At 42.5% G+C, this 23739-nt stretch overlaps 1 protein-coding gene across 20 annotated transcripts in view; it reads left to right on the top strand.

The window, feature by feature from the left end:
- FREM1 (FRAS1 related extracellular matrix 1) overlaps positions 1-23739 on the top strand; it is a 185816-nt gene that overhangs the window by 64305 nt on the left and 97772 nt on the right. For 18 of the 20 annotated variants that reach the window (XM_040481274.1, XM_040481277.1, XM_040481269.1 and 15 more), the window contains exons 3-10: positions 1989-2083; positions 4202-4503; positions 5876-6072; positions 13325-13648; positions 16581-16689; positions 19614-19745; positions 21987-22331; positions 22954-23096. In XM_040481274.1, the coding sequence (XP_040337208.1) occupies positions 1989-2083; positions 4202-4503; positions 5876-6072; positions 13325-13648; positions 16581-16689; positions 19614-19745; positions 21987-22331; positions 22954-23096 (1647 nt within the window). Of the gene's footprint in view, positions 1-1988; positions 2084-4201; positions 4504-5875; positions 6073-13324; positions 13649-16580; positions 16820-16928; positions 17173-19613; positions 19746-21986; positions 22332-22953; positions 23097-23739 lie in introns of those variants that run through there. The other 2 variants (XM_040481278.1, XM_040481289.1) reach the window with 2 other exon arrangements.

Raw genomic sequence — 23739 nt, 5'->3', positions numbered from 1 at the left:
CTTACCAATAAGTCGAAAGCAAGGCTTATGTGAACCCATTTCTAGCAAGATGACTGTATTAACAACACCCCACTGTGTAATGAACGGTTTTATTTGATTTGCAGAGAAAATGTTTTGTTTAACATCTGTTCAATTAGTGTTTTCATTTCATTACTGAAGTTTGTCTTAGGACCAACAGGTTCATTTTCCTATTGGATATTTGGAAAGGGATTTCAACTGGCGCATGCTAGTACCTTCTGTTTAGATAACCCTCTTGATATCGTCAATTAGATAAGGTCGGTGGCAATATGTTTTCCTCATGTTTTAGGATGAGACTGCCTCACGCACAGCACTTCTCACACCTGTTTCAAAGCAAGAAATTTCCTGGGTGGAAAGCACCTCAGTGTAGAGCTGAGCTTGCTTTTTTGACTAGGAAATACAGCAGTAAGAGAACATCTCTAGTTTAAACCAGTTTACTGTCATTAAAGTGAGTAATGAGTTAGGAATGTGTGACAATTTAATTATAAATTGTAATTGAAAAGCAGTTGAAGTGGAAAAAACCAAGGCTAGACAGTAATTAGAAAAGGATTTAGCTCTCCTTTGTTTTAGTTGGTAAATTTATGGACAATTATGGTTGTCGCCTTTTATAAAAGGAAAACATATTACAAAACATAAAACAGATGTTTCTTTTAACAAAGCAGATTGTCCTTTTATCACCATGACTATTTGTCAATGATATGGGGAAGGTCTTTCCTTTATCTCCTTCCTTGTTGTCAGTTAAAAAGAGGAACCAATGATGTCTGTGGGAAAAGAAGATCATTGGTATTAGTAATAAAGTCTTCTCAGGGAGGATGATGTCTGTAAATGATTGAGCCTGTGACAAAGTATGAGCTAAACACCGTGAACTCAACAGTGATGGTGTGTAAATGCCTCAAGGGTATTTCTTAATCCTCTACCAAATGAGATTGGGCAGAGCAAGAGTCATGGTGTGATGGGGATAGAAAATTCTTTTAAAAATTAGGTTTCCCCAAACACAACAGTGAGCAATTTCCTTAATGGTTCTGAGTGAGGTGATACAGTTAATTATAATTTTATTTAATACAAGAAATTACCTTTAGTTTGCTCTGTGTCTCATCAACCATTTCTGCTATTATTAACCAATAACACAGCCTTTTGCAAGTGTATGAGAAACACGTGTGGGTCGTGTTTGGCCCCGATCAACCCCAACGCTGCCCATAGTCAGTGGTTCCAATTTTGAATATGAAAGTGCTCTCTGGAAAAGAAAGAAATGAAAGGAAAAGAAAAACTGCATAATATTTATAATACAGTGTGTTTGAGGGGTAACGCATGCCTTTTCATGCGTACACCCAGGTAGACCTCTCTAACTCAATTGTTATGAACCCCTGAACATTGTGGGTATATAATATTTTGATAAATGGAACCATATTTAAATTTTTTTAAAGCTTATTTCCTTATTTCGAGAGAGACAGAGAGAGGACGGGCAGGGGAGGGACAGAGAGAGAAGAGAAAGAGAATCCCAAGCAGGCTCTGGACTGTCAGCGCGGAGCCGGATGCAGGGCCGGGGCTCGCAAACCGGGAGATCATGATCTGAGCCGAAACCAAGAGTCAGACACTCAACTGGGCCACCCAGGCACCCCAAATGGAACCATATGTTAAGTGTATTATAGACTATAAAAATCATTGTATCAAGAGATAATTACTTCTTAATATATCTGCTTGATCTGCTTAGATTTTCATAATTTCGATATTCTCAAAATAAGACACATCTGTATGAAAGCAGGATGGTGAGCGGGCACAGGGGCGGGTAGAGGGGCACATTGGGTGGTGGTGGTTACAACGTGCACACACGCGCACACACACACACACACACATGTGCACACCCCACTCACAGGCCATAATTTCCCCAGGCAGTATTCCACTGCTAGAAAAATCAAATCTTGTACCATTTTTTTTCACAAATATTTATCCATTTTTTTCACACGAACTAGGTCTTTGACTGCCATTTCCTTCCTAATGAAGTAAAGTATATTCACAATGGTTGCCCGATTCTTGATGAAGACACAGTGAAGCTTAGACTTTACAGGTAAGCAGCACACATAACCATTCTGTGTACTTCTTAAGGCTTTATTTCTATAGATAGATTTGTCATGGGGCTAGTTACTAGATTCCAAAGAAGACAGTCATCAGTAGAAATTGAGGACCTAAGTAGATGAGGCAAGAATTATAGCTGACTTTCAATTACCTTGATTTGTATCATCTTCCTGGCGGCTTTTCTGTAGCAAATTTCTGTCCTGCTTCCCTTCAGGGGACCACCTCCGGTGATCCACCTTCTTACTTCTGACAGGAAGTGAAAATTGCAAAATACAGATTCCTAATGAGAAGTAGGAAAATATATTCCAAAGCTGAATGGTATTCTTCATTCTGATTATCAGCCGCTTAGTTCATAAGTAGTACAGTAGCTTCTAATTTTAAACATACTAAATGATAGAAGTGTTAAGAAAATCAATGATAAAGTTAAGTGCAGAGTGACCATGTGACCCAGCGGTTCTACTCCTAAATGTACAATGAGAGGAATAAAAACCTATATTTTCACTTGTCCACAAATCTTCACTGTAGCATTATTCGTGATATCTGAAAAGTTGAAATCCTAACTGATGAATGTACAAGCCAAATGTGGCATATCCATACACTGGAATGGTATTCAGCCATGCAACGGAATGACGATCTGATTCAGGCTACAGCATGGATGGACCTTGAACCCATCATGCTCAATGAAAGAAGCCAGACACAAAAGGTCACATACCTTTTCATTTATATGCAGCATCCAGAAAACACAAATCCAAAAACACAGATTAGTGGTTGCCAGGGGCGGGGGAAGGGCACATGGGGAGTGACTGTTAATGGCTATGAATTTCTTTTTGGCGTGATAAAAACGGTCTGGGATTAGATAGTTGTGATGGTTGCACCACCTTGTGAATATACTAATAACCACTGAGCTGCATACTTTAAAAAGGTGCATTTGAGGGTATATGAATTATAGCTCAGTAAAAAATTAATTTAAAAAGGAAGCTCCTGGTTATGGTATTACTCACTTCATAGAGGTGACTGACAATTCAGTAGATGGGATAGGCTTTTAGATAGTTTTTTACTTATTTTTGTTGCTGTTATGAATATTTGGCTAAAATATCCTAGTGTGTATTTCCCTTTAGTACTACCGTAACACAAAGCGTTTTGTAGAGGACGCTGGAACAGTGAATCATCCTATAGACACTTATGATCACCTGCTATAGCTCACGGCCCTACGCTGGGCATAGGAAACCCGAAGGTGAGGATACATGGACTTTACGTGCTCCTAGGCTGACCCAAAATAAGGGTAGGTACTTGTAATGCGAAACAAGTCTTGAGAGGCTGGAACAAAATGCTGTGCTCAAAAAAAGAAACAATACCCGAGGATTCCTTATAACCAGCACACTGGGTGGTGGTTTGATCTTTCTACGACTGCAGAGTTAGAAAACGAACTTCGGACAGCTTGCCTGGAAGGGCTGGAGAAGCCGATGAGTTCCGACTGCTCCCACTCCTGGAGTTTCCAAGGGGCGCAGAGGGTGCAGGAGCAGGGCCGGAGAAGGGCTGAGGCAGAGGAGCTGCTCTTCTTGGTCTCGAGGACATTCGAAATCGAATATTCAGAGGAGGTGGAGGCAGAAAAATCAGAGAACATGCTTGTTCCCCCCTCACCTCCTCTTCGGCCCCTTTGGCAAGCTACTTGGCCTTTGTGCCTCGCTGTTCTCACCTGTAAGTGGAATTGACAGTGCCTCTCGTGGGTTTCTGAAGGGCAAGAAGATGTTGATGCGGCAGAAACTCCTCACCCTTTCACTCCTGAATCACAATTCGGTCCATAAACTGCACGAGCTTGATACTCTTAAATGATACATGTGCTGGGAGTGAGATTCTGAGCTCCCAGAAGTCATTACATATCAGTACGGATGACGGGTTTGAGAGAAGGTGTTGAAAGATCCTGGGGATGGAGGTGGCGGGAAAGGGAGTCGACACCAAGCTAAGGAGATGAACGGACAAGGACAGAGATTGGGAGTAGAAATCCAAACTCTTATAAAGGCAATCTTTAAGCTTCAAAGCAAGTCAGTTCACAGATACCAGAAGTATCTGAGCACCAGTACATATTGCCTTTGCTCCGTTCTCTCCACAGGTTTACTGAGACGGATACCTTCATGGAAACCTTTATCCTGCGGGTCTATCTCCTGGAACCAGACTGTAACATCATCCGTATGAGTAACAACGTACTGGAGGTGTCCGAATTCTATGGCCTGTCCCGAGCCATTGATAAGAACGTGCTCAGATTTGACTACGAGGAGGCGGCCGGCCTGGAGTGCACAGTCAGGCTGGATCCTGTGGGAAGCCGGCTGCCAGCCCACGGTCAGGTGGTCCTGCTGGAGCCTCGGCCAGAAAAACCTCGTGGAGATCAGCCGCACAGTTTTTTCCCTGAATCTCGTATGTATGTTTGAATACTTATCTGAATGTTACGAGAACTGATGTATCTGGAAAGAGTCATTTTCCACTGGGACAAAAAGTTGGACTTGATCTAAGAACGCGTTGCTGGTTGCAACATGTCAGTTAGTGGGGAAGAGTACGCACTTGGGGATCCATACGACCTGGGTTTGAAAACTGCCTCTGCAATTTCTTTCCTGGGTGATTTTAGGGAAGTTACTTAACTGCATCAAGCCTCTGTAAAAGGAATAAGGAGAGTAGCTGCCTCACAGGGCTGTGGAAAGCTGGAGTACATGAGATCCCGTGCACAAAGTGTGGTTCACACCATGTCTGGCTCATAGCAAGTGCTCCGTAATTGTCAGCTGTTATTATTCATGGTAGCAATGGCAGGGGTCGTGAGAGTAGTTGGTGTATTTATTAAATACTGTTTGATTATGAATAAGTCTGATGTAGAGCATAGCGGTAGCCATGGTTTAAACCAGGAAGAGTTGATGGACAATGTTCCTTCTGTTATTCATTTCATCAGTATATTTTGGGCACCTCCTATATGCACAATAGTATTCTAGGCATTATGGGAAGGCCAAGAAATAGAAGGGATAATCACGATCACAGTAATGCCTTGAATTTGGGCCTCAATTTACAGCTAAAGGCAGGCTGGCACACGAAGTGCTCTTGTTTAGGGTTCACAACCATCTGGTTAAGAAGTAGAATACTCATTTTGTACATCAGGGGAATGTACAGAAGGCCACTGGAAAAGTGAGTGGCCTATGTGTGTCATTTACCCCACAAGAGTGAACTATGAAGCCGGGCAGAGACAGAGAGACCATGGCAGAGATGATTATGGTTTTTAGTGGGAGAGATCAGGTTGGTTGAGGTGGTTACAGAGTATTTAAAGGGGGGGTTAAGAAAAGGACTAAGCGGACCTGGAAGGGTGTCTGGACTTGAGGGTGTGACGAGCACAGCAGGGAGAGAATTTCAGCGAGTAGAACAGCCTCAGGGAGACCACATGAAGAAGCCATGGAAGCGGATGCAGTGAAGGAAGGCCTGTGCTGAACGATGGGAGGCAGTCGTGACCCAGAGGCCTATCTGTCAAGGATATTCAAGCACCAGAACATGCATTTTATGATTTTTTTTCTCTCAGTGTGACTTTTGGTGGGCAAGGATCTCAGGAGACAACTGGTCAACTATTCTTTTCAGTAAAAGAAACAACAGGGTTCTAGAACAATGCCAGCCCTCTCCGTGAATGACTAGAGGGTGTATGAGGGTGTTCGTGAGGCAGTGAGAGGGAATAAGTATCCATGGGAGGGAGGATTAGTTTTTTACATTTCACAGTCATGCTCAAGTGACTGTCTTAATTCAGTTCTGTCCATTCTAGAACTGGGAACAGACCTGAAGTGTCCAGGTGGAAGCTGTAGCCTGGGCCTGAAGAAAGCAGGAAGTATCAAAGTGAGCTGTGAGGAGTTCCTGCTGATGGGGCTTCGTTACCAACACACGGACCCCCCTTCTCCCAACATTGATTACATCTCCATCCGGCTGGACCTCACAGATGGCAGGAGTAAAATCGTATACAAGGTAGAGTTCGGGGTTCTGTGTCTGTCCCCCACCGCAGCAAGAGAGCCACCTCCATGGAGCTGCTCGTGCTGACTGCCATGCCGGGACAGACAGCTCCTGGGCCATTGCGGGTGGGACTGCCCAGTAACGCATGAGAGCTGCAGGCTTGTTGGGGCGCCTGGGTGGCTCAGTCGGTTAAGCGTCCGACTTCGGCTCAGGTCATGATCTCACGGTTCGGGGGTTCAAGCCCCGTGTCAGGCTCTGTGCCGACAGCTCAGAGCCTGGAGCCTGCTTCGGATTCTGTGTGTCTCTCTCTCTGTGTCTCCCCTACTCACATTCTGTCTCTCTCTCTCTCTCTCTCAAAAATAAATAAAGTTTAAAAAAATTAAAAAAAAAAAAGAACTGCAGCCTTGTTCTGCCAGTGAGTGCTTAAAATTGGATGGAGCCTTTGTGCAGACTGTCAGTCTATAATTTCTCCTCCCCGACTCTCCTAACTCTGCCACCACTAAGGCAATGGAGGAAGGACTGGGGCCAGTTACATGCTACCCTTCTTCTTCCTCCTCCCCCTTCAGTATTCTTCAGCTTGTCATTTGATCTTTTGTAGCACCCTCTCTTTGAGGTTTCACTTCCCCCTTCTTTTATAGAACCTCTTTTCCCCCGTTAGAGGAAATGAGGGGGCGCACACATCCACTAGGTAAGTCCATGGGAAACTAGGAAGAAGGGGAAACCTAGTCCCATTTTTACGAGTATAGTGGATTATATCCTTTTCATTCTTCCAGACTTTTAGATGGAGGACTAGGTCATCAGAGAGACAGGCAGTCCCCCGAAGCCTCCTCCATCGTTCAATCTCTTTTAAATCTCCCGCCCTTCCCTTCTATTGACCTCACACTGACATGAAGGTAGAAGATGAAATCAATTTATATGAAATATTGAACATGCTACTCCACTGATTCATATACTCTAGAATTGGTTTATTTGGGTAGCTGAGCAACTGTGCACCAGCTAAAACAGCTCAGACTTCATGCTGACGTAAGATGATCCACGGTAGCATTCATGAAAGACCTCCATCTTTCAGACTTTGACTTCTCATTAGGATTCCTCCTAAGAAACTCAGATATTGAACATTATTATCCACCCCCCCCCCCCCCGCCAAGGAATTGATAAGACAAGAAATGATAAGAAAATAATAAAGTAAGATCACAGAATTTTAGAATTGAGATAGATGGTCTGGTCAAATTGATTAGGTAAATAACGTGGAGAATCTTAAAGGATAGATTTCTGAGCCTCACGGTAGCGAAGAGCATGAACACTGGGCCCAGTTTGTCTGGGTTCAGATGTCTATTTAACTAGCTCTCTGACTTTGGATTTTATGCCTCAGGTTTTAAAACCTGAAAACGGGGATAAGAGAACCTACTTCTGAGAGTAAGCAAGAGAAATAAACAAGATGATACTTACAAAGCACCTGGCACATAGTAAGCACCATGCGTGTTTTGCCAGTTAAAGAAGCTACCCAGGAAAAAATGGGTCATCAGCTACGTTTGGAAACGACTGGTGTAGCCCAACCCCTTGTAGGGTGGTGGCCAGAGAAATTGCATGCCTTGTCCATACATATGTGGCCTTATGACTGAGCCAAGACTAAATTCTAGGCCTCCTATCTGTAGATGTCTTTTTGTCTTTTTGACACAAAGCTTTCACTTTTATTGATTTCTTATCTCCATTAAAAAAATCAGACCCATTTTTCTTCCTGACCGATTTTTCTTCCTTTAAAAAAAATTTTAAAAAATATTTCTTTATTTTTGAGAGAGAGAGAGAGAGAGAGAGAGAGAGAGAGAGAGAGAACGAACCAGCAGGGCAGGGGCAGAAAGAGAGGAAAACACAGAATCCAAAGCAGGCCTCAGGCTCTGAGCTGTCAGCACAGAGCCCGATGCGGGGCTTGAACTCATGGACCATGAGATCATGACCTGAGCCGAAGTTGGACACTTAACCGACTAAGCCACCTAGGTGGCTCCCCTGACTGATTTTTCTTTTTTTTTTTTTTACATCTCTATATTGAGTTAGGACTTTGTTTATATTTTCAGATCAGTTTGATTGGGATTTTACCCCTTTAAATGACCTTCTTGTTTTATTAATTAACTTACTCCATAGGCAATTTGGCATGTCATAAAACACATTCTTTTATGAATATCAAAACAATATGCTCACTGCAGAGAATAATTTTTAAAAACCTCATAGAAAGCACAATAAGAAAACAAAACGAGTTATGTTTCAACCCTTTTATACACACACACACACACACACACACACACACACACTTATACACATGGTAAGGAGACAGGTACAACAGTGTTGATTCTGTTTCATGCAACTGAATTTATACTATATTTGAAGTTTTAAAATCTTGTTCTTTTATCATTTTTATGCCTGTACAGTCCATTCTCATCAAGTAACTAAATGACTCTTCACCCATAATTTCTTCTAGATTTTTAAGGATTTCTTGTTTACATTTGTTTTTGTAATCTACCCAAAATGAATTCCATAATATTGCAAAACACAGGAACAGTTTTTTTTCCCACGTAGCCCAGATTTCAGCACTTGGTATTGAAGAACTAACCTGTTTCTCATTGATTTTTGATGCTGCTTCTATTGCATAGAAAATATTATGTATATGACTTCAAGGCTAGTTCTTTTGTTCCTTAGATTTGCCTACTTATTCTTGTGCCAGTATCATTCATTCTACATATAAAAGGGCAATGATACACTTCAGTATTTTACAGGCAAGTTCTTCCTTATCACTTGTCTTCAAAGTTTCCTAACCCATTCTCACCTATACGTAGTTCTCAACCCCTAAGTAGTTTTATTGGGATTGGATTAAAACTGTATGCTATTTTGGAAGTAATTGGAATATTAGAACATTTAGCGTACTGAGCCTTCTTAGCCAGAAATGAGGGATCTCGCTTCATCTAGGCAAATGTTCTTTGATGTGTTTCTGTAAAATTTGCAGTTTTCTTCGTGTAAGTTGAGCATACTTATTAAGGCCTGTCCAAGGCAGTGTGCTTTTGGGAAATTACTATGAATAGGCACTTTCCCCTCCATTATATCTTCTCATTGGTTACTGATGATAAATAGGAAAGCTATTTTTTGGTATAATTTTCTTTTATCTGGCTTCTTTCTTGAATTCAATTATTCCAAGAATTTTTAAATTCTTTGAGCTTTTGAAGACCATAATTATATCTTTCACTAATGATGATAATTTTGTCCTTTCTTTTTCAGTAATTATTCCTCTTATTTTTGCTATGTTCTCCACTGGTTTGGCCAGAATAATATTAAATATAATGATTCCTATAAGAATCCTTGTCTTGTCTATTTTATCAATATCAACTGCCCACGCTGTCCTTTTTTAATGCCTTTTGCCTTGATTCATCTTTCTTTGAAAGTAATATGACCACTTCTGCTTTTTTCTTTACATGGTAACTTTGGATTGTCCCTTTAATTTAATCTTTGTATGCAATTTTATTCTAAATGCCTCTCCTATAAGGCATAAGTAATTAGCTATTTAATTTCAGAATATTTGTCTTGAACATGGGAATATAAGCTACGGTTTTATAATAATGGGCATATATTTTTTCTGTCATCTTGTTTTATGTTCTCTTGCTAACTAAAAAAAAATTTGTCTTGTAATATAGATTATATTTTCTATGCCTTTTTCTTCACTTATTTGAAAGTCGTTTATCTGACCTTATGTTTTACTGGGATTTAGTTCTAAAATTGAAAACATTGTTTAACTTAAGTTTTTAATATTTAAGACAAAAAATGAAATGAGTCTTTTGGCTCCTTCCTATATATGATGAGGATCGGTCCTATTTATCCTTTCTCCTAGTGATTGCCCATCTCCCCACCTTTGTGTATGCAATCTGAAATTTTAGTGGTCTCCTCAGTGGCTCAGTCAGTTGAGCCTCTGACTCTTGGTTTCAGCTCAGGTCATGATCTCATGGTTCGTGGGTTCAAGTTCTGTGTTGGGCACGGCAGTCACAGCGCACGGAGCCTGCTTGGGAGTCTCTCTTCTCTCTCTGTCTGCCCCTCCTCTGCTCTCACGCACTCCTGTGCACTCGCTCTTTTCTTCTGATGAAAATAAACATTTAAAAAAAATAAACATTTAAACATTTATTTATTTATTTATTTAAAAAAAATTTTTTTTTCAACGTTTATTTATTTTTGGGATAGAGAGAGACAGAGCATGAATGGGGGAGGGGCAGAGAGAGAGGGAGACACAGAATCGGAAACAGGCTCCAGGTTCTGAGCCATCAGCCCAGAGCCCGACGCGGGGCTCGAACTCACGGACCGCGAGATCGTGACCTGGCTGAAGTCGGACGCTTAACCAACTGCGCCACCCAGGCGCCCCAAACATTTAAACATTTATAAGTAAACATTTAAAAAAATAAAATTTTAGTTCTAGCATTCAGTTATTATATTTGTTATTTCTTATATCATCTATCTTTTATTTCAAGTAAGCTCTTTTTGATGTTTATATCCATTTTGTTAACATGTCTAAAATAACATATTTATTTAGGCTTAACCCTAGGCTTAGATGGTCTTATTGTTCAGCACCAGTCCTTTTATGTTGTGATTTTCCCATTCTTGAATTTTCCAATTATGACTCTATTTTTTAACGGCATGTGAAAAATAGATACTCTAAACCCTGAGATGTCTCAGCGTATCATTAATTTGTCTTCATAAAGCATGCAGCGGGAGGGGAGAGGGGTGATTGTCTCCTCTTTCTCTAGTGTACTTCTCTCTTAGGAGTTTTGCTGGCTAGTTTCAGGACCTCTGACCTGGGGGGGCCAGTTTTTGGGGAGCGGTGGGGAGAGCGTTGAATGAGACACTGATAGAATATGACTTCATGCCCCCTAAGTCTGGCAAATGTTTCAAGCTGCTTCTTTGTCCCCAGGGCAGTTTCCTGCTTTCTCTGGGGATCCCCGGTCCTGGACGTCTCCTACTGGTGGATCTCATCTCCAGAGGAGGCATTTCTGAGTATTCACTTGCAAGTCCTCCCATAGCTCCTAGGATGATTCCCACCTCCAGCTTCCTGTGGCAGGGATTCTTTGCCTTCTCGCAGAAGCACCCAAAAGGTCAGGGTCCAGGATGACCCCACACCAATCCTCTGTCTCACTTGGCCCATATCTGGAGCACTCAGATATTTTTCTCTGCTGCAAACAAGGACTACAGGCAGATCCCAGAACAGACACCATTATTCTTCTGCGTCTGGCTACTTAGTTCCTCCTGTATGAGCATCAGTCCTTTGTGTTCTTACCTGTAAAAGATACATTTTAAGGCTGGTCTCAAGGAAACTTCTCTCTGGACACTGGATACCAGAGACAAATACAGCATTGCCCACTTTTCCGCTTCATGGAGGCGTGTGGGGTTGGGGACCAAAGGAGTGACTCAGCACAGCAATGCACTCTTCTCTACGAAGAAAACTTTCTCTTCCCCTCTCAACCCTTCTCTGTTCTTGTAGTGAGTGAGAGGGTTCTAGAGTCTGGAACTGGTTCTAGACAATCTGCTTTGTAAATTCTGCCTATAGTATTGGTATCACATTCACTTTGAAATCTGTTGTCACTTTCATTGGAACTTTAGTTCAGCCTGAGCCAAAAAGAATTCCATTTTTAACATTTTGTTGCATACAGATTACAACTTGTAGTCCAATATCCAGTGTTCAGCATACTGAATGTGACTTATTTGGGGGTCCAGTATTTCCATTTCACAAATGGGTGGAGGGGGGAAAGATCTAGGAATTAAATAGCTTGATTAAAATCGTAAGTGCTGGACATAGAATCAAAAGGATATTTCCTTCTGATGCCAAAACTATTGTCCCTTTTCAACCCCGGCTACATGTTAGAGTCACCAGAGAGCTTTAAAAATACCAGTTTTTTCAGAATGCAAGCTGGTGCAGTCACTCTGGAAAACAGTATGGAGGTTCCTCAAAAAACTAAAAATAGAATTACACTACGACCCAGCAATTGCACTACTAGGCATTTATTCACGGGATACAGATGTGCTGTTTCAAATGGACACATGCACCCCCATGTTTGTAGCAGCACTATCAACAATAGCCAAAGTATGGAAAGAGCCCAAATGTCCATCGGTGGATGAATGGATAAAGAAGATGTGGTATATCTATACAATGGAGAATTACTCGGCAATCCAAAAGAATGAAATCTTGCCATTTGCAACTAGTGGATGGAACTGGAGGGTATTATGCTAAGTGAAGTTAGTCAGAGAAAAACAAATATCATATGACTTCACTCATATGAGGACTTTAAGAGACAGATGAACATAAGGGAAGGGAAACAAAAGTAATATAAAAACAGGGAGGGGGACAAAACAGAAGAGACTCATAAATATGGAGAACAAACTGAGGGTTACGGGAGGGGTTGTGGGAGGGGGGATGGGCTAAATGGGTAAAGGGCACGAAAGAATCTACTCCTGAAATCATTGTTGCACTAGATGCTAACTAACTTGGATGTAAATTTAAAAAATAAATAAATAAAATTAAAAAAAAATACCAGTTTTCTGGACATCTGGGTGGCTCAGTCAGTTGAGCTTCTGACTTCGGCCCAGGTCATGATCTCACAGTTCGTGGGTTTGAGCCCCGCATTGGGATCTGTGCTGACAGCTCAGAGCCTGCAGCCTGCTTCGGATTCTGTATCTCCCTTTCTCTGTCCCTACTCTGCTTGTGCTCTCTCTTTCTCTCTCTCTTTCTCTCAAAAATAAATAAACATCAAAATTAAAAAAAAAAATACCAGTTTTCTTGTCCCTTTTTTGGAACAACTAAATTAGAACCCATGGAGATAGGGCTTGGGCATTTAGTGTATGTTTAAAACTCTCCGGTGATTCTCGGGGCGCCTGGGTGGCGTAGTCGGTTAAGTGTCCGACTTCAGCCAGGTCACGATCTCGCTGTCCGTGAGTTCGAGCCCCGCATCAGGCTCTGGGCTGATGGCTCAGAGCCTGGAGCCTGTTTCCGGTTCTGTGTCTCCCTCTCTCTCTGCCCCTCCCCCGTTCATGCTCTGTCTCTCTCTGTCCCAAAAATAAATAAAACGTTGAAAAAAAAATTTTTTTTAAAAAAAAAAACTCTCCGGTGATTCTCATGTGCAGCCAGGTTTCTAAAGGTCACTAGCCAGGTCACTAAAGGACACTCCGTCTACCATCCTGGGAACCAGATATGTGATAGCTTTACTTATGTTGTTTCTTCCCTCATATTTTCTTTCCCCTCCAAAAGTCAGAGAGTGCGTGGTTGCCCGTCTATATCAGAGCCGGCATTCCTAATCAGATTCCAAGGGCTGCGTTCATGGCCATGTTTATTCTGGAAGTGGATCAGTTCATCCTGACCTCTTTGACCACAGCCGTTCTGGACTGTGAAGAGGATGAGACGCCCAAGCCCTTGCTGGTGTTCAACGTTACTAAGGCCCCACCCCAGGGCTACGTGACTCATCTGTGGGATCACACCAGACCCGTCTCCTCGTTCACCTGGAAAGATCTAAGCGACATGCAGATAGCCTATCAGCCGCCAAACAGCAGCCATTCTGTGAGGAGACATTACGAGGTAAGAAGAAAGGGAGACAAAGCTTCCAGCCTGTTTGGTATTTACAGAGTTCTCAGAGAGGCCACTTCCCTTAACCTTCAGGTGAGTTTGTACAGTCATTGCCTCAGAGGAGAATCCATCACGGTAAATCTGGAGGCAGATTCAATGCCTAGAGGAGCCTGGCAGGTGATCCAAAGAGCAAATCCGGCTGGGGTGGGGGGACAGGGGGGAGGGACACTGCAGGGACTGAAAAGAGCTGGCCGTTTAGAAGGCATAGGTGCACCGGGGCTCCGATGACTGCTGCCCTGTAAGAATACAGGCAGACAGACATACCGGATAGCTATAACTCTTGTCCTGCAGAGACATTGGAAATCTGTAAGTTTGTAAAAATGTTTCAGTTTTTTAAGTGTATTTATTTTGAGGGAGAGACAGAGAGAGTGAGCAGGGAAGGGGCAGAGAGAGAATCCCAAGCAGAGAGAATCCCATCCGCACTGCCAGCGCGGAGCCGGATGCAGGGCTCGAACTCACGAACCGTGAGATCATGACCCGAGCTGAAACCAAGAGACGCCAACCAGGCTCCCCTCAGTGTTTCGATTTTTAAATATATAATACATATTGAAATAAAATAAATAAATAAATAAATAAATAAATAAATAAATAATACATACTAAGAGTTTTAAAAGTTTTAAAATTGTGCCAGCTACAAAATATTTCTGAGGACCACTTGTGGCCCAGAGCTCACCAGTTTGAGCTGGCATCCTTGAAAGCCTTCCTGCATTACCGAGACCATTGGAGTTAGAGATGACTTTGTCTACAATCCTTTCATTAATGCATTCTATTACTCTTTCATGGTTGGGGGGGGGGGGGGGAGTGTTTTACTGGGATCCTTACTTTTAATGAATAGCACTGACTCAGGATAGAAGACTTTATAGTCTCACTGGATGACTAATTTCCCTGTCAAACACTTTCTGTCAGGGAAGTCCTCTGCCTAATCTAAGTACCGTCTGCTACCATTCCAGCCTCTTTCCTCCTGTTTGGTTTCGGATGGGAGTTGAGAGCCGCTGGTTACAGTCTTGCAATAATAATGCTTAACCAACCTGTAGACCTACCAGTGAGTTGATTCAAACAGGATGGAAATTTTAAATGAGCGGGTTGACACAGACTTGAGTTCAGGCTTATTAAGGAAAATGAGTGGCCCTGGGATTCCAAATTGTCCTCCACTGAATTTAGGCATTTTCTGCATTTAGCCTCCAGGGCAGGCAAAAGACTTCAGGCTACAAACGTCCTCCTTTTCTTTTCTTCATTTCCTAAGAGTAAATGGTGGCTGTTTTTTTCATGCTTGCCCTCACCTCTCATTCCTTCTGTATGATGAAGTAATTTCTCATCAGGCGTCTGCTTTTACCTCGAGCTCATAAACAAAGCACGGCTACTCTGGCTGCTTCATGTATGTGTTTTCTGACATCGTACAATGTAATCTTAAAGCAGAACCTGTCCAGGGGCGCCTGGGTGGCGCAGTCGGTTAAGCGTCCGACTTCAGCCAGGTCACGATCTCGCGCTCCGTGAGTTCGAGCCCCGCGTCGGGCTCTGGGCTGATGGCTCAGAGCCTGGAGCCTGTTTCCCATTCTGTGTCTCCCTCTCTCTCTGCCCCTCCCCCGTTCATGCTCTGTCTCTCTCTATCCCAAAAATAAATAAACGTTGAAAAAAAAAAAGCAGAACCTGTCCAAATGTGTGTTTCTGTTGTTGTTGTTAGAAGGTGACTCTCAATTTTCTCAGTGGGGATGAGGCGCTTTATAGACCCTGTGGGCTGGAAGCCCTGGGGTCATTCAGCCACCTGGGATGGGGCCCCCGACAGCACAACCATGGCCAATGCTTCTGGAGCTAACCGCCCCTTCCCTGGACTGTAATGCCAAGGAGGTCCATTCTTTCAGCCATGAAAATTCAAGCTCATTTTATGAAGTGTGTGTTCGTTTGAGAAGAGTGTTTCTTAGTGAGCATGTAACATACCATTTCATATGGCTCAACCTAGTAAACGTTTATATTACACCTACAAGAGATATCCCCACCTCCCTTATAATTCCACTTTTAGTCCATTAATTTTGGCAGCCTTGAACCTGTTCCTTTTGTTACTGTGGTAGTTGCTGACATGTTGCTGTTTGATCATTTATCCTCTCAAATGAACCAAATGGACAATCAGTGTCAATGGACATTCTTCAACAATAGGCGTGTGCCTCCTATTTCTGTATTATACCTTGTCCTTTTCTGTCAACCCCTGGTGCGATACATGAACGACACATAATAAGGCTCAACACATATCCTATAACCCCATTTATTAGCTATGGATTTCATGGATGCAAATAAAATCTGGACATTTAAAAATACGTCTGGACAGATATATGCCTCTAGACCAGGGTCTTTTAAAAGCAGCACCCCTGACATTTTGCACTAGATAATTCTTTGTCGTGGGGGCTGTCCTGTGCATGATAGTATGTGGCAGCATCCCTGGCCTCTGTCCACCGAATGCCGGTAGGACCCCTCATCACACGCACACACATTTGTGAGCCCCAAAATGTCTCCAGACATTCCCACATGTCCCCTGGGGGAACTAAGTCTCCCTCATTTACAGCTCTAGACCCTGTGCCTTTGAGAGAAGCTCGAGTGTTCTCATGCTGCTCTGACATAGTCTCCTGATCAAATGCAGGGACGCTTCTCCAGCGTATCTGCTTACTTCCGGTTACGAACTTGTTGTATGGAGACGAAAATTTTAAAATACTGTTAACTGAGGAACAAGATCTAGAGCCTGAAAAAGTGAGATGAGGTTGTCAAAAAATGAGATCAGGCGACGGCTGAACCTATATCTGTTTTGCCTCCAGGTGTGATGTATACCCCGGGAATAATGGTATTTTGTAGCTATAAATTATCAACGTGTGATTCCTATGCAACTGTTTGTTTACAGGTGGAGGTGGAGGCTTACGACTTCTTCTTTGAGAGGAGCGCACCCATTACAGTCCACATCTCCATCAGAACAGCGGATACGAATGCCCCGCGAGTGTCCTGGAACACAGGTGAAGTTCAGTGTAAGGCATTAAGCAGCACAGCCCTGAAGGGAAGACAGGAAAGTGCATGGGTCGGGAAAGAAAGGTCGTTTTCTTCCCATTTCACACATGAGGCAACCGAAACCCAGCCAAGTTAACGGTATCAGATAGTTGTTTCTGTTTTGTTTTGTTTTTCCTGCCTGCGGGGTGAGAAATTTGAAACCAGGATTCCTGTGCTGTGAAGCCACGTTTTTTTTTTTCCTCTGTAGGAAATAAGCCAAAAGGACACCTTTCAACTGAATGCGGCAAAAAAGTAACTATTTGTGATTTTGAGCTACAGTTGGACTGAGACGGAAAAGGTCTCTTATTTGAACCGTTCAGAGAAAGGGAAGGAAAATGGAGACCAATTCATTGTCCTGTTGTGGGGACATGCAGGGAAGCCATAATACACGAATAAGAGCTTAAACTGCTTTATTTGTTTTAAAAGAAGGTCACTTCCGAGTGGTCTTATGATGCAAGGTATATATTTAGATCAGATGTAAATGTGGAAGGTCAACGAAGATTTTCCCCTTTCCCGCTGATTCCATTGATAGCAGTCAAGACCTACTTATAAGCAGTGGTGGTAGGCTGGTGGTAGGGAAAATATTTCTGTCTGATTTAAATCCTCAGGTGGTGGCTTATACTGTGTGTGTGTGTGTGTGTGTGTGTGTGTGTGTGTGTGCACGCCTTTGCATGCAGGTACACACACACACGTGTTTGTATGTGTGTGAGTTTGGGTCATGATGGAGAACATTGGGAGATGTCCCACTCTACCTCTGCTAGAGGGATAATAAAAGAAAAGAAAGAATTGGCAACCTGAACTTTATAATAATCATATACTAAGTGGATTATGGCTTGAGCACAGATTATTCATAGTCTGTGTGATCTGTGAAATCCAGGCTTGTGAAGAGAGCTCCAAATCTGGTTTTGGCTACTTTGGACATCAGAATCTTTTTTTTAGATGGAATTTTACTTATTATGGCTTAATATAGGTTCATCATTGAAAACTTGGAAAGTGTATCAGACAGAATAAATTGAATTAATGGATAATAATAATAATAATAGTAGTGAATGGATAGAAATGAATGAAATCATAATGGATGAATGAATGAAATAGTAATGAATGAACGAAATCATTCATTACTCCACCGCAAAGACAGAATCACTGTTAATATCTTGTTATAATACACTTCTCTTCTTGCTTGCTCTGTGTCCCGTGATGCCTTGTCCTATGTGTAGCACACACTCTGGGCTTCAAAACCCTTTTATGAGTCGCAGAGATTATATGTGCTTGTCCTCCCTCCCTCCTTCCCTCCCTTCTTTCTTCCCCGTCTCCCCCCTCCTCCCTTTCTACCCTCCCCCTCTCTCTTTTTCTTTCTTTCTTTCTTTCTTTCTTTCTTTCTTTCTTTCTTTCTTTTTTCTTCCTCCCTCCCTCCCTTCTTTCCTTCCTTTCTTCCATCCATCCATCCATCCATCCATCCATCATATCCATCCATCCTTTCATCATAGTGTATGTCTTATTCCAGGTTCCCTAGCAAACAGCCCCTGAGGCAGGTCATAGGCACTAACCCTATACTGAAAACAGGAGTAACAGGGAAAGGAAGTTGTGGGGGAACAAATAAAAAGGGAGGGTGACTGAGTTTATCAGAAAATGAAGTTGTTTGTTCAGTCAGGCTGGTGTTTCCAGGAGGAAATGGAAGCACCGTGTGTGGGAAGGGCCAGAGGTAGGCTGGAGAAAGGGTGAGTAGTCTCTCTCTCAGCTCCTCCCCATCTCCCGTCTCACTGTGGTCAGTTTGCCTCACTGGATGTCAACTCCCCACATGTCCATGATGTGCTGCCTGGTCCTTCTTTGTAGCCGCTACAAACTTCCGGGGTCCCATGGTATAGGACCCGGCCACGGTCACAAGGGAGGTCATGCCAAAACCTGGCCCTTGCCCAAGAGGACGATTGACGTAACCAGCCTTATCAGAAGATGAGACAGTGGTGGCAGCCGGGACTTTACAATTGCGGGGACGCTTACAGGCTGCTGCTACGAGAAGGCAGGCACACGGTCATAGCCAGGGAGGCAGGGGAAGCTGGGCAGGTTTAAGGGGCAATGTAAGTGGGTCTGCCAGGACATCGCCTTTAGGTTTTATCAACTTAAAACCTTAAAAAGCTTTGTTCCCTCTCAAGATTCTTGGCAATCTGTCAGCTCTCGGATCCACTGAGTAATGGGAACGCTTGATGATGCTCAGCTCCCTGTTTCTAACTGGAGTGTTCCATCCGAATCTGTATCTCGCTGCTCTAAGCAGCACTTAACCCCCTCTCCCCAGATTTCCTCCAGCATACTGGGTCTAAGGAGAAGGTTTTATTTCAGTTCCTTTAGTTACAGAAGTTCCTTCTTTCCTTGAGCCTGGAATAAAATTCAGCCCTCATTTCGAAGTGTCAGACATTTCATGTTCAAGACCATTAACCACTCCCCTAACACCGTAGCTCTGTATTTGCACACGTAGCTATGTTACATTCTCTGTCCTGTGGGCTACTGTTGCGCTCATAGCTTATATGGAAAAGCTCTTCTGATTCTCTTGCCCACTTCAGATATCTGGATGTCACCTTTGAAAAATGCCTTGTGGACATTTTTGAACGAGAGACCCCTGTGAGCATAACACCTATTCTTTCCTTACAGGTTTCTTTTCTGGCACCACCGTGCCTCCAACTGATACATATCACAAGGAACCAGTTATCAGACTGGGGTTAATAGTATTAGATGCGGAAATGTTACTAAAAATAAAAGCTAAACTCCAGTTTCTTAAAAAGCTTTCAAAGATACAATTTTCAGCTAGTTTTGTGAGTGAAAATTCATTAATCTGGTCTTCAAGTGGGCAGGTTGGCACATCATAGAACTTTCAAGGACACTTTTCTGTTTTCTCTTGTAGGTCTGAATCTTCTGGAGGGGCAGTCTCGGGCCATCACTTGGGAACAGTTTCAGATTGTTGACAATGATGACATCCGTGCTGTCCAGCTGGTCACCGTGGGTGGCCTGCAGCATGGACAGCTTACAGTAAGAGGTGAAAGATCAACCTCTGACCTAGAAGAGAACCCAAGAGTCTTTTCTCCAAAAGCAGATCATATTTAACAGGATACACATAGCATCTCTTGGGCCTCATTTCTTTTTTAAAAAATTTTAAAAAATACTTATTTACTTCATTTTTGAGACAGGGAGAGAGACAGAGCGTGAGCGAGGGAGGGGCAGAGAGAGAGAGGGAGACACAGAATCCGAAGCAGGCTCCGGGCTCTGAGCCGTCAGCCCAGAGCCCGACGTGGGGCTTGAACCCATGAACTATGAGATCATGAATTGGACCAATACCGGACACTTCACTGACTGAGCCACCCAGGTGCCCCTCCTGGGCCTCATTTCTAAGTGAATTGTCATATCCGGAAAGTGTGGAGTTCTTGAAACCATTCGTTTTTGTGTTAGGGTGCTCCCATCAGTGGATGACAATTCACAGGCAGCATCTTGTGCTTGGCTCATTATTTAAATCTCACATGCCATGTAGGACTCCTTCTAAACATACTCTTTAACTGATGAGCTTATCCCAGTGGGAAGACAAAATATTTCCCTCTCGTTTCTCTGATTCAGAGGAATGTATTAAAGAACAGAAAAACTTAGTTTTTTAAATACTTGGTAATCATTATGTTATTAGTATAATTATGTTATTGTGTTAATTATAGTATAACTATAAGAGGAGTAGTTAACAAGGCCATATCCCTAATAAAAATAATCCTGCTATCACATAACATAGTCCATTCCGTATAATGAGCTCAGAGGATTTAATTGAATTATCCTCTTGGTGTTCCTAACTATAAAGCAGAAAGAGAGCTCTTTTTTATTATCATTTGTGATTAGGAATTCTGAACTGAAAAGCGAAGTCATCCTAGGAGAGTAGGAGATGTTCAGCTGCATGTAAGGAAAACCCAACTACAGTGACTTAGAAACTCAAGAGTAATTTTCCTCACGTGATAAGTTGCCCAGAGGTAGGCATTCCAGATCCACGATGCCAGCAGCTCATTCTGTCCTGACAGTGGTCTCACGATAGCACCTAGACCTTCAGACTTCCGGTCTGCATCCCGGGAAGGAAGAAAGAGAAGGGATGATGAAAAAGTTACGTTGCTTCATTTGTTTTCTTTAACAACTTTCCCCAGGAACCTGATACAGTGGGTTCCACTTAAATCCACCAAGTCACATACTACCCCCTGGATGCAGTGGGGTCTGGGAAACTGAGTATTTTCAAATGGTCATATTACCATTCCAAATAACACTAGGATTCTGGTACTGGCGAAGAAGCAGAAAGTGGCTATTGGGCGAGTGAACGGTGATGTCCATTGTACAAATGTTTAATCGCTTATTCCAGTGGGCTTTGATAGAACCATAGTGTGGGGAGAGTACAGGGAAATCGGCCATCAAGAATTGTAATCGCTTATACAGAGTGAAGCAATGTGGAAATCAAGAGAAGAGTGACAGCCCATAATGACGTTCTAGTGCAGAGGAGGTAGAAAATCGTAGCATTTATGATTTGTGCCAGATACTGTACAAAGCTTTCTACATTATATCAGCTTTATGAAATGTAGTACTATTATTATTCCCACTTTACAAATGGGGAACCTGGAATTTAGAGAAGTTGACTTGTGTATGTACCTAGAAAGTGGCCGAACTGGAATTTGAACCCAAATACCTAGGCCATTTGGTAGCAGAGCTGTAGCTCTTGGGCAATAAGCCAGTGATTCTCGAACTTTAGCGTGTGTTAGACTCTCCTGGAGGTTTGATAAAACCTCACCTCCAGGACTTCTCACCTCCAGGACTTCTACTCAGTGGGTCTGGGGGGAGGGCCAGAGAACTTGCATTCCCAACGACTTCACAAGTGGTACTGATGCTCCTGGCTCAAGCCTGCTCCTCAGGGAAGTGCTGCCATGTTGAATGGCAATTAACACTTTTTGTCAGCTTACTGTTCTTTACGTTCTCTCATCCTTCCTAGGGAATATGAGGTGGGTCTTATTATCCCTGTTTTATAGATGAGTCTCAAATGAATTAAGTGCCTTGCCCAAGTCCACACAGCCAGTAAGTGTTACAGCCCCTATTCAAAACCAGTTCTGTGGTGGCCCAGAGCCCACTAAACAAGATTGTTTGTCTAGGTGAGGCAGGTATCAGCTGGCCCATTTCCTTCATGCCCTTTCTTCTACGGCTGCTTTTGCTGCAGCTGCTCCCTCTGCACCCCTCGTTCAGTCAGCCCCATCTCTGTTCTCTCCATCAGGGGGGAAAGGATTTCTCTTCACTGTGGCTGACCTTCAGGCTGGAGTTGTTCGCTATCATCATGATGACAGTGACTCCACCAAAGACTTTGTGGTCTTCAGGATATTCGATGGCCATCACAGCATCCGCCATAAGTTTCCCATCAACATTTTGCCCAAAGATGACAGTCCCCCGTTCCTCATAAACAATGTAGTAATTGAACTGGAGGAGGGACAGACCATACTGATCCAGGGTTCCATGCTGAGAGCATCAGATATGGACTCCAGTGATGACTACATCTTCTTTAATATCACAAAACCCCCTCAGGCCGGAGAGATCATGAAGAAGCCAGGGCCAGGGCTGATAGGTAAGTTCTGAATAGTTATAATCGCTGATGTCAGAATTTGTGCAAGGGTGGACATCAAGTTTATGAGGTGAGATACTATTATCATTCCCATTTTGTGGATGGGAAGCCTGACACTTAGAAAAGTTAAACTAATCTATCCAAGATCGTGCAAGTAAAAAATTCCAGAGCTCTGTGTCAAGGTAACCATTACATTATGAAAAATTATGTCGGCCAAGCAGGATGAAAGAACAAGTAAGTTTGAAGAGGAATATTTGGCCTAATGCTAAATTGTTTATAAAGCAATTTCATGAATGACGTTTGTTTATGCTTTATGAAAATAATTTCATAACTATTTCTTAAAGTAGTCAGGAGTAACAAAAGAGGGAACAAGCAGTTTAGTTAAGACTATGTGTCTTAAAGATATTTTTGTAATGCTCATTTTTCTATGTATGGTAAGACAGGTGTAGCAACTTAAAATTTTCTGCTTATTATTTATAAGCTTTGATGAAAGTATCTAATGAAGACTCCTTGGCTGCATACAATATACTAGGCAGAGAATACTTTGGAGATAAGTCCAATATCTTTATACCCCAACACTTGGAAGATTGTTACAAAAGTATGTGGTATTTTGTGGACCCAACAGGCTATCCTGTCCCTGGCTTCCTTCAGAGGGATCTATTTAATGGCATCATTCACTATCGTCACTTTGGTGGAGAGATCTTTGAAGACTCTTTTGAATTTGTCCTGTGGGATAGCCATGAACCTCCAAATCTCTCAGTGCCACAGGTAAGAGACCATCTCTGAATACTTTCGCCAAGTCTTGTCCACAGATACTGGTTCTGGGTGGTGGTGTAAGAAAATACATGAAAACAGGTTTTAAGATCGAAAGTTTGAGAAGCAAAGGATTTAGCAAAATTAAGTCAACTTGTTTGCAACATGCCTTCTCTGCCATTTACTTTGCTGATAAGTTTTATAAATTTCTGTGTATGTAGCATTTCCAAGGTCATTCAACCATGGGTCCTTTTATATAAAATGCCTCCCCAAATTTGCTGACTTCATAACACTCAAGAGAACACTGACTTTTATGTATGGCAGTTGAGGTATGGTCTCTGAAGCTACATGGCTTTATGTTTCTCTCCTGTCCTTGACCCTAACTGATTGACCTGTGCCTCAGTTTCCTTATCTGTAAAATAGATAATAATACAACTTCCTTATAGAGAAATTGTGAGGGTAAGTGAGATAATTACATAACTACATAAACAAACTACTGAGAACTTTCTGGCACATGGTAAGTACTCAGTAGATAAATTAGCTATTATTTATTATTGGTTTTGAAGAACTAAGAGTTTTACTACCACTCGAGTGTATCATTTAAGGATATAGGATGAAGAAATAGGCTTAAGGAGGCATTCTTATAAAGAAATTACAG

Source organism: Herpailurus yagouaroundi, unplaced genomic scaffold (genome assembly GCF_014898765.1).
Source record: "Herpailurus yagouaroundi ecotype Mexico unplaced genomic scaffold, PumYag 160, whole genome shotgun sequence".
Classification (NCBI taxonomy): domain Eukaryota; kingdom Metazoa; phylum Chordata; class Mammalia; order Carnivora; family Felidae; genus Herpailurus; species Herpailurus yagouaroundi.
This window is presented reverse-complemented; position numbering and strand designations above follow the sequence as displayed.